Raw genomic sequence first — 11,952 nt, 5'->3', positions numbered from 1 at the left:
GTTACACAGTCACTTAAATGCCTTAGGTGATCAGGTCTCTTTGGTTCTGTTAGATACAGTAACAGAACAGCAGGATGCTTCGAATGGTGATTCTTTTCATTAAGGGCACTCCAGCTTTACCCTGTGAGAAGTGGTCCAGACTTCCAGCCACATACTCTGATTTTGCTGGAGTCCTGATATTTAATGTTAGGTTTGGAAGAGTATGTGCCTTTCTTTCAAACTGTAAATTTCAGAGGCTGCATAAAACAAGGTCAGAAATTGCGTGACTAGAATGCTTGTTAAAATAGATGCCTCGAGCTACATAAACTAATTATGAGAGCTTCATGCCTTGGGGTAGAGATTAATTTGTTGAATATACATTTACACACGTTTAAGAGTTAAGTGTTCCACCCAAACCCAGATTATCCACCTTAAATTAATGAGATTCTGCATTATCTCGAGCAGGTTAAGGAGAGATTCATTCTTTGATGGGTATAAAAAGGACAATACTACATATATTTGGAGATTGACCAAAATTTGCATTCAGCACGAGGCGCATCTGCACTCTGCTAGCTCTATTGCTCCATCTCATGGGAACACAGAACTGGGCTGTAGCCCACATTTTCAGTTACTTGTTTCATTGAACTTGTTTATCACGTAGAATTATATCTATGTAGTGGCAAAGGTGTAAGTAAAAACAGTGCATCAGCTATGACTCAGTGGGCAGCACACTCACCTCTTCCGAGTTAGAAGGTTGTGGGTTCAAGTCTCACTCCAGGAATAGGCTCATACTCCAGTGTAGCACTGTGACGTGGTGAGGTGCAGTTTTTTGGATGTGACAAAAACCGAGGCCCCATCTGCCCTCTCAAGTGGATGTAAAGGATCCTATGGCAATAGTTGAAGAGCAGGGGAGTTTTCCCTAGTGTCCTGAGCAACAGTTATCCCTCAACTAAAATCGAACTTACAATCAAGTGCCATAGGATCTTTTACATCCATCTGACGGGGCAGGCAGGGCCTTGAAAGACAGCACCTCTGACAGTGCAGCCCTCCCTCAGTGTTGCAAGGGAGTGCTCAAGTCTTTGGAATGTGCCCACAACATTCTGACTCAGAGGTCAATACTGCTGAGTGAGTCACGGTTGATACTAGCCATTGCTCTTATGGGCGTTTGTAGCATGGAAATTGGCTGCTAAGTTTCTCACAGTGACCATACTGAAAGTACTGAATTGGGTATTAAGTGCTTTGTCCTTCAGGAGTTTCTAAGAGTAACAGCATAAATGCAAGTTTTTAAAAAAAAAATCTGAGCAGCTATCAAAGACCATCTCGGGAGTTATCTGCTCCACTGAATGTATTGCACTCTACTTGTACTTAGCAATAATGAATTTCAAGAGATAGTTATAAGCATTTGCCACTTTGGACATTGGTTTTCATGCTTTTCTTCCCTTCCAAATAGGATAATCCAGTTGGGGTATGGCTTGATGGGAGGCAGCAGGCCACCACAAACACACATTCCCCAAGTGTGCTTGAATAATGCTCACAAGTGGAAACTCTCACTATGTTTTCCTCCCTCCTTCATCAAGGTCATTAAGGTCAACTTTGCTATCCCCACTGAGATCAGCTAACCAAACATGGATTAAACCCAGGACATACCTGACCTGCACCAGCTCAGTAGATTGCCATACACAAACTTAAGTCATCAGGAGAGCTCTAGAAGTAATAGTTATCTATTGGCATTTAATGCAAAATGCAGTCTTCGTTCATTATGGATGGTGAAACAGAAGTATTGCAATACCTGCCTGACTATGGATAATGGAATTCAGGTTTGAAAAAAACAATGTGCAAAATTTTTAATTTATAAAAGAATCTTTATTCCTAGTAATTACAAAGATATAATACATTTGTATGAACTTTGTACTTTGAAGTACTGTACAAGAAATTGCACCTATATTACAACTTAAAAGTCTACTTGCAGGTTAGTGTTTTTGCAGCATGAAATTTGGGATCAGTGGAAAAGAGGCCTGCACAACAGGTCAGCCCTTGTGCAAGTGAAAATATCCAGAGTTAGAAATATAATAGACTTCATAATCCGTTCCATTTCAACACTGCAACTCTTAACTGCTGGGCTTCCAAGGGAGTACTTTGGTTGGAGAATTCTGTTATATATGCATACCGTTCTTCAGCAGCTAGACCCATAAGTACAAAAGGCAATACATTTCAGAAACTTTCCAAAAAATAAAGGCAACACAGAATATAATCCTGGGGGAGAAAGGACAAAAATCAAACCACGTTCTTGTACCGCATACCATGCAGACTCATATATGCTGTACTGTAACTTCCGAGTGGCCGACCTTGCATCCATATGACTAGTGTCCAAGAGTTCAAAGATGGCATTCGCTTGTATGTTAAAAAAATTCTGTAACAGACATGTCCTGAGTGACTGATTTTATTCATCATTGTCTGAAAAATAAAGAATGTGATAAAAATGACTTTTGATGCAAATTAAAGTATAATTGTACAGTCAGTCACAAACTTTTGTTAGCTGAAAAATCTTTGCTGATAAAACTGCATAGTGATTCTTTGAGGATACGTCATTCTCTAATTACAAGTTTTCTTATCATATGATTTATGTAACGCCATTGCTCCTTAAAACTTTAATTTAGAAGATGAAGTTGATATGAAAATGTAGTCCATAATACTAGGGATATGAACCGTAATTTGCATTTTAGACAGTAATTAAAGTAATACAGCTGAACCTCAGCACCTGATCCAGGTGATTATTGACATCAAAGCACTGATAGTTTTACTGGTAAAGAGACATTTGCGCCTTGCTTCCCAGCTAATAATCAAAATCTGCAAAGTAAACACAAATCAAATTATGCATGATTGATATTGCAGCTACTCATTTCAGATCTGGAGCTGGTCTGGTACTCCAAACTTATATAACGCCTGACTGGAATCCTGATGCTTATGCCCAGATTGAATGTTTGCTCTCTTCCACATGGCTCCTTGTAGTGATTAATATTCAAAATATATTGAGTGTGGGCAAACATTATGCCCACACACTTGCCTCAAGTGTTGCTTCCTCCTCAGTAACATGGAGAAACGTGGGGTCAGTTATCCTGGTGGGACACTTGTCCTTAGCAAGACATCATGGCCTTCTATGTCTCAGAAAATATTAGACTCATCCACCTCCCCCTGGCCTCCAAGATCTCCTCCAACCTCATGGCCCTTGACAAATCCTCTATTCCACCATCACTCGCTTACTCCCCTGCAATCTGCTCCATCATCCACCTTTTCCCTACCCTCTGATACTCCGCTCATCAATACTTTTGCCTCATTAATTCCACCACTCAATCCTTCCAAGACCTTCTTAAGACCTTACTTTTTCATTGTGCTTTTGCCCCTTCTTTCCACCACTCTACTCAAGAGTCCATGGACTTGTGAAGCTTTCCAAGATGTATCTGTACATAATGATTGCTCTGAAAATGTAACTTATTTTTATTGTGCACCAATTATCCCTCAACGAACATCAATTAATCTGATTATCTGGTCATTATCACATTGCTGTTTATGAGACCTTGCCACGTGCAAATTAGCTGTCATGTTTCCTATATGACAATAGCGCCAACACTTTCAAACACTACTTAATTAGCTGTAAAGCACTTTGGGATATCCCAAGACTGTGAAAAGCGCTACATAAATACAAGTACTTTTTGTTGATGCAGGATGAGTAAAACAATGGAAATTATTTAACTTCCTCCATTTTAATTATCCTATAACGTTTACATAGAGTGGCGCAATTTAATTTGCTTTGAACTATAATCCCAAAAGTATCCCTCACCTTCACTTTAACCAGCTTCGCTCTCACATTGAAAATCATCTAGTGTACATCCATCTGCTGCTCTGGAATGGGATAAAACAGCAGAGCAATTTTGATGTGACCGTACTTCTAATAAATTTACACTGGTGAGGCTCAATCTTTAGCAGATGCTTATTTTGGCTCCAATAATATTGCTTTTTAGTCACTAAATTTCATAATAGATTTTTGTGGTCACTTTTCTACAGTCTTCTTTGAACTATTTTTGGCTGAATCAGTTCAGCATTACAAACCAACTGCATACAATGTTCCCCATTAAAATTCTAATATTCAACAGACACTAAAATGTTTCATTAAGAAACAGGCTTCCTTATGTCTAATTTCATTAATTTGGTTGCCCTATACTTGCAAGAATTTTGTGATAATAAGGGGAAAAGCAGAATACGTGGATGCTGGAAGCCTGAAATGAAAACAGAAAATGCTGGGAAAAGTAGAAACGTAATAGGTCTTGAGCAAAGGGTGGATGGGAAAAGGACAAAATGAAGGTCTTTGATAGGGTTGAAGACAGGAGAGATTCAATGACAGAAGAGTTAGTCTTCCACGGTCAAGAGAATGGTGACAGAGCGAGGAAACAAACAACAAAAGATGTGCCTAGTGCAGGTGTGCTGCTGACTGCAAGCAAAAAAAAAGAGAAACTGAAACATGGAAAGAAAAGGAAACAAAATGGACACTTTTCCCAGTTCTGTTGAAAGGTCACAGGCCTGAAACGTTAACTCTGCTTTTCTCGACAGATGCTGCCATTACGTGCTGAGTATTTCCATCATTTTCTGATAATAAGGGAAGATGTGGCTAGTAAGGGGAGAGGGAGTAAGAGTGAGAAGGGAGCAGATTTGAGATGACACTTGAAAGAGCAATAGAAGTAGCAAGGCAGAGATACCATTGGTGAGACTGCGTAGAAAGAGTCCTACACTCGGGGATGTAAGTATAAGAGTCATTACCCTCTTTGTAATTGATACATAACATTTACAGCATAGAATCAGATAATTAGGCCCAATTGGTCCACAACAGCATTCTCATGAGCATACTTCCACCCCATCAGCATATTTGTCTATTTCTATCTCTATCATGTTACTGTCATTGAGGGAGACAGTGGCATAGTGGTAATGTAGTAGTCTGGACTAGTAATCCAGAGACCTAGGTTAATTCTATAGGGACATGGGTTCAAATCTCACATCAGCTGTTGGAATTTAAATTCAATTAATCAAATCTGGAATATAGAGCAGCTCTCAGAAATGGTGACCCATGAAACTATCAATTGTCGTAAAAATCCCATATGGTCCACTAATGTCCTTTATGGAAGAAAATCTGCCACCCTTATCTGGTCTGGCCTACATGTGCTGCCAGGCCCACAGTAATGCGGGTCTTATCTCCCTCTGAAATGGCGTTGTAAACACTCTGTTCAAGGGCATTTGGGATGGGAACAAGTGCTGGCCAGCGACGTCCACATCCAATCAAAGAATAAAATAAACTTTTGCTTTAGCTTCCTCTTAAATTAATTGATACTATTCGCCTCATTCGCTTCATTTGAAAGTAGGCTCCAAATTCTAACCAGTCAATAGGTCTTTAATCTTAAAAAAAATCCTGACTTTCTACAACCTTGAACAGGTAACATGTTGGATTAAACAAAGAAAAGCTGGCTAGGTTTGGAAAGCCAGGTTCATCTCCCTCTCTGCATCTAAGGTACAGCAGATACACTGATTACCAGAATATGGGAACTGGACAATTTCATTGGTTTCTCTACAAGGATTTATTTGCAAAACACAACAGTAAAATTCTTTTGGGGTAACAAAACAGCAGGGATTTCAGGCTGACAGGTCTGGGAAGAAATTACTTAGTATGCCAATTTGGAAATGTGATGGGGCAGCTAAGAAGCTTTTACAGGAAGGCATTGATTGGAAACACTAGAGTTAGGACTGCGTTTTTTTGTGAGATAGCAGACAGAAGAATCCATTAATCAACCACAATTAGACTGTGCACAGAAAAACAATCTTGGAGGGGCTCCCTTCGGTCTCCATGGACTACTATGGAATGGCTAGGATTTGAAGGTAGCGAAACAAACAATTAGAAGATAAAGTATGGGGAGTGGAGGGACTGAAATTTGCAAGCAATCTAACAATGGGAGGTTGCTTTGCTTATTTTGAGCATTTCAAAGAGAAGTCTCGGTTGCCTAGAGACCAATTTCATCTATAGCTACAAGGCAGAGGTCAGGCATTTCTTTTTTGGTGGTGAAGTAAGATTCCCTACACAACTGATGTACAGTATAACTGAAAAACAAATAGGAATGGACAGATATCTATAATGGTGGAGGTCGTGGGGGAAAAAGGAGAAAAAGATTTCTATGAAGTTAGTTGTTAACAAAAATAAGTGCAGAATGTCGAATGAGGAAGATCAAGTGGAAAGAATGTGGGGTGGGGGGGGAGGTGCAGAGGGTAAAAATTAAAATCACAAACACAATATACCAGCATAAACATACATACAATTAAAACAGGACATGAATTTCATACCATCGTACCACTACAACAACCATAACAGCTTTAACATAGTAAAAACACTCCAAGACACTTCACAGGTGTGCTCAGCCTCAGATAGTTACCAGGGAGAGGAATTAAGTTGGAATGGAGCTTGCCTCGGGAGAAGACAAAGGAATGAAATATAAATACATTAAGTGTTTATACACTATTGTGGCACAAAGTAATTCCCAAGTCTACTGGGTAAAATGGGAAAAAAAAACTTGCCTTCTTGATATGCTCCATCTGCCATGACTAGATGGAGAATTTTGGAATATAGGTGCTCAAACTGAGGACCCAGAATGACTTGCACTATTGTAGTCCCTATGTCAATGTTCTCATCTTCATCCTCGTGTATTGCCTGATCCACAAAAGAAAAGGTTAGTTTATTTGAGCATCATGGGGGTTAAAGGAACTTCCAAAATGAAAACATTTACTGAAAGGAATTAAAATATTCATCAACAGCGGCAAAGCAGATGCACGCTATCACTGTATATTCAAAAAAATACAGCAGGAGCACTGCTCCCCAATGGCTTTGCTTGTTACCATGGTATGCCAATATAGACAAGGAAAATCCCATGGTCAGTACCCAATCTACAATGAACTACCTGATTTCAGGTGAAGTGGTGGTAAGGGTGTCACAATGGCTCACAGAGCCCTTGGGTGCAGGACAGGACAAAATAAAATCTTGTGAACTCCAACAAGCTCTGGTAGATGTGCATGTAGATGTCCGGTGAAGACAGCATTAGGTTCAGCTGCAATTGGCCCCCCCTCTCAAACAGCCTCCAGACAATCACTGTCTGGGGCTGACTCACAAAGAACAGCTACTGACGCCAAATACCTATGCTAAATGGGTGATCCACTGACTCATTTTGACCTTCTAATCTGTGGAGTGCGATTTTCCACAAGATTGGTTAGTCAATCTCAACCGTGACATTGACTGAAGTCATTGTGCAAAACTGAGGCTTTACAGGCAGAATGCTACAAAAGTTCAACAAGCTCATGGAAACAAGGGCCCAAAGAGATTTGGGGGGTGGGTGGGGAGGGGGAGAGGGGGGGTGGTGTTAAATGCTTCCAAAATGAATGGGGAAAAGCAGGAAGCATCATTCCTAATCCCAGATATATCACATATCTTGGGGTGGTTGGCTTACTCAATTCAGCTTGGATAAATAGCAGTAAACAACATTTCTTCAGAAAAAATACACACATTAGTAAACAGCAGCACATGGACATTTCACCCATCCTGTCAGCGTCAGCATTTGTGGGTAAATTTTGTGGTAGTTGAGAAACTATGAAAAAATGCATCTGACTGAAAATTTCCAAGCTACAGTGGCCTTTGTCAGAACCCTTGTCAAAGTAAATTTGGTCTGATTATAATCACACATTTCCTCTCACCATTTACTGTGACAATTGGATAACTTTTTCCAGTCGTTACTGTTTCATATTTCAATATTCATAATGTGCTACAGCAGGAAAACCTTTATTTCGAGGAAGAGTTGCAAATCCTCAAGGCTGCTAATTAACACGATATTAAACATTCCTTTTTTAGAAAAAGTTAATTATGGGTAAACATTTCTATTCAATATATGAACATTTGTTACTGGGTCAAAATCCTGGCACTCCTTAACTAATGGCATTGTAGCAGTATCTTTCTAACATGGACTGTAGTAGTTTAACAAGGTTCACCTCCAGCACAATCTATTGAGGGGCAACTAGGAACTGGTAACAAATGCTAGCAATGCTCACATTCCATGATATTTAATATAAATCACTTGGGTATCCCTATAAGAAAGTTGGGGGACTTTGCTTCTACATGTTACAACATCCCTCACATTGTTATAAATGAACAGTTATTATGAATTTATTGACAGATTAGTCAAAAAATATTTTGTTCTGCCCTTCAAAAAATGCAAATAAACGTGATTGTTATCATGAATTGTAACTTTAAATGGGAGTAAGGTGACATCTCAATTTTTTTTCCATTCATTCACAGGACCTGGGTGTCGCTGGATAAGCCAGCATTTATTGTCCATCCCTTGCGCTTAAGAAACTGAGTGGCTTCCTAGGCCACTTAAGAGTCAACCACATTGTTATGGATCTGGAATCACATGTAGGTCAGACCAGGCAAGGACAACAGATTTCCTTCCCTAAAGGACATTAGTGAACCAGTTGTTCTTTTTAATGACAATTAACGATGGTTTCATGATCATCATTAGACTCTTAATTCCAGATTTCTATTGAGTTCAAATTCCACCATCTGCCGTGGGTCCCCAGAGCATTACCCTGAGTCTACTAGCCCAGTGACAATACCTCTAAGCCACTAACCCTAAACCTTCCTTTGTTAAATGAAATAATAAAAAATTCCCAGAAATAAAATAAAATTCCCAGAAGACTAAAGCTTTAAAATAGTGCAATAATTATCTCACTAAAATAAAACTTCCCATTAAAAAGTGAAATCTGAACCAATAAGAAACCAACATACCAATCTATACTGTATAAAACAGTGGAAGGCAGGAGAACCTCTCGTGTAACATTCTACACACTTCATCAAGAACTCAAAATTAAAGGATTCCCTACTTTTTAAAAAGCTTGGATATAGCCAATATTTAAACTAACATTTTGTGCACAACAGCTAATTTACAAAGGCACATATTTAAATTAAGGCCATACATTACATGCTCAATGTTGCTTAAATGGAATGTTCAGTGGTGAATATCATTTTCAAAGGATTACAGTGTGATATTTACCGAATGATAGTGGATATTTACCTAATGACATTGTGAATAAACCCATGACACAGTGCCATAGAATCACAGAAGGCAGCTATTTGGCCCATGCTGACTCTTTAAAACAGTTATTTAATTCGTCCCACTTCCCAGTCAATGTAAATATCTTGAACAGAACCTTGCAAGTGGGAAAGAATACAGGTTCCTCAACATAAACAAAAAAACACTCAAAATATAAACATCAGTATCATTTACTTGGGCACAAACTTAACTCAATAGACTGACAAGAGGCCATTTGCATTTGAAGGATGTGCTGCTGGTATATCTTAATTTCTGCACTCAACTCCTCTCAGAACAGATAGCCTTCTCCTGAAAGGCAGGTTTTTTTTCTCTTCTGCCTCTATTAGGTATGCCACCAATATACAAGGACTCTTCTAATGCTATAGGGGTACTATAAGATACTTAGTCTTGAAGTTCCTGGCACTGATCAACATAGATTCTGCTAAAGGAACTTTGCAGTAGCCCAATTTAGAGCAAAGCCTTTGAAGGACAAACTCATCTTCTTCATCTGAAAAGTAGCCACTGGGCTCAGACAACACAAAGCAGATGATGCAAAACATTCTTGGTAATGGCAAAGCAGATTGTACCTCTGAACTGCAAAGTTGGTGTCCCTTGGACTCATGTCTCAGCAGGAGGCAGGCACCATGGCAGCCATTTGAACAAAGCTAAAGTGGAAAGAGATAATCACTCAAAAACAGAGCATGTTGCTCTGAAGGAATCATTCAAGAGGAAAAAATCCCATAGATCATTTTGTCAGCACACTTCCACTCGCAGGATAGGTTCAGTTACCTTGGAGGATTTAGTTTCACATTCATGTTGGTATCCACTTTGATGACCATAAATAAGGTTAAGGCTACATGTGGTACTAAGAGTAAGGATATCAATTGTATATCACTGGTTGTCGTTGATGCTGTCAGCCCTTGACCAGATCCTATTTTGGTGGCGTCAGAACAGATGCCAAACAGATTTTTTTCCCTCGAGTTGGAGCAGGTTCTGTGATGCCCCAGAGAATCCTGACAGTCTTCCCAGCCATGGAAGGTGGCACACAATTCTGTTCTGGCTGGCGTGTTGGTTTTCAAATAATCCCCTCCTTATGCTAAATTGCCTGCCCAACTGCAGTTCTGAAGAACTCGAATCAGAGTTCGAATCAAGGATTGAACATTGAAAAATAAAAACAGAAAATGCTGAAAATGCTCTGCAGGTCAGGCAGCATCTGTGAAGAGAGAAACAAAGTTAACAGGGTGACTTTTTCCTTGCCCCATGAAGGTGGGCTTGGTGGTGTGGTGAAGATGCTGTGCCACCTCTGGCCTTCTTGTGGGCATGTCCTTAATAGGACGGTTAACACAGAGGTGGCCAATTAGGAAGCTGCCTCCTGCAGGATTGCCGAGCTGGTCTTGCTGCCGGCAAGTCTCGGCTTAGGACAACTATTTGGTCCTGACAGTGACAGCCAGAATTTTGTGGGAAAATCCGGCCCAACGTTTCAGGTCAATGACCTTTCATCAAATGAAAGGTCATCAACACAAAAGGTTAACTTTGTTTCTCCCTCCACAGATCCTGCCTGACCTGCTAAGCACTCCCAGCATTTTCCGTGTTTATCTCAAATTTCCAGCTTCCGCAATATTATACTTTTGAACACTGAAGGCTTTTCTGATTAAAAACACACGAAAAAAGCACATGATAAAGGAAGACGGGTACCATGTGCCCCAGTCACTGGGAAAGATGCACAATATCCAAAGTAGAATTTGTAAATGGGAATTGGTAATGAGAAGAAACTGAAGAGGTCAGGTGAAACTAAAAAAAGGGACTTAAAACCTGTTCAGAATAAAGGTGGAACCAGAAATAACAGGACAAACTGGTGTTGCTGTGTGAAGGTGGAGTTGAGGTAGAAAATCAACAATGATCTTATTGGATGGTGAAGCAGGCTCGAAGGACCAAATAGCCTACTCTAGCTCCTATTTATTATGTCTTTAAAGGTTACCTAACAAACTTTCCTCTTTTGAATGATGAATAATCCTACTTGTATATGAAGTTTAATAATTCTACACTGATAATAACGAATGCACAGTTTTTATACGAGTGAGTTTGTGTCGCTGTGTAAAGAACTCCATTTTTGGAGCATCATCTTCAATGCGTGAATTTGGAAGCCCTGAGATACTTAAGAAAACAATATTTTTTTCAGAGAAAATCAAATCATATTTCCTTGCTTAGTAACCAAAACAAGATAGGAGACATCTGGAGTGCTCTAACACCACCACAGGTATGTAAACATCATAAGCATTTAGCATATCATTAAATGCCTCTTCAATGTACTGAAACTGTTCCACTCCTCTCTTTCAGAGCATAAAATCAGGATGGGACCATTCAGCCTCTTGAGTCAATGCAAGTAGATCAAAGCTGATCTGTATCTTGACTACATTTATGCATCATAATTCCGTAAATCAGAGCACACTTCCCTAACAAAAACTCATCAATCCCAGTTTTGAAATCTTCAGATGACCTCGACTGGCCCCCATCCCCCACCTCAACAGCATTTTGGGGCCGAGTGCTCCAGCTTTCTGCAACCTGTTAGAAACAATGTATAATTTTTAAGTTGCATTTGTGTGTAAGGTAGGTAAAAAGGGTTCCAATTTCATTTAGATTTTGTTTGTGAACCTTGGTGCTGGGAAGTCTGGATGGACTCTTGACTGTAAGGTCAGGTCCTTTGGGCTTGTTTGCACATATACATTTTTAATGGGCCTCTACAATCCCTGAAGATAAAGAGAGGGGTTAAAAATTTAATGATTGTGGGGAGGAAAACATTAAATAG

The 11,952-nt window shown here is 39.6% G+C and overlaps 1 protein-coding gene across 9 annotated transcripts in view; it reads right to left on the bottom strand.

The window, feature by feature from the left end:
- Positions 1-1,820: 1,820 nt before the first annotated feature.
- nek1 (NIMA-related kinase 1) overlaps positions 1,821-11,952 on the bottom strand; it is a 168,244-nt gene continuing 158,112 nt past the window's right edge. For 6 of the 9 annotated variants that reach the window (XM_041186071.1, XM_041186072.1, XM_041186073.1 and 3 more), the window contains 3 exons: positions 9,734-9,811; positions 6,589-6,721; positions 1,821-2,433 (listed from right to left, as the gene is read on the bottom strand). In XM_041186071.1, the coding sequence (XP_041042005.1) occupies positions 2,420-2,433; positions 6,589-6,721; positions 9,734-9,811 (225 nt within the window). In that variant the 3' untranslated portion in view covers positions 1,821-2,419. The remainder of the gene's footprint in view (positions 2,434-6,588; positions 6,722-9,733; positions 9,812-11,952) is intronic. The other 3 variants (XM_041186074.1, XM_041186080.1, XR_005942807.1) reach the window with 2 other exon arrangements.

This window comes from Carcharodon carcharias, chromosome 4, assembly GCF_017639515.1.
Source record: "Carcharodon carcharias isolate sCarCar2 chromosome 4, sCarCar2.pri, whole genome shotgun sequence".
In the NCBI taxonomy this organism is placed as follows: Eukaryota; Metazoa; Chordata; class Chondrichthyes; order Lamniformes; family Lamnidae; genus Carcharodon; species Carcharodon carcharias.
Note: the sequence above shows the minus strand (reverse complement) of the source record. Positions and strands in the feature narration are given on the sequence as shown.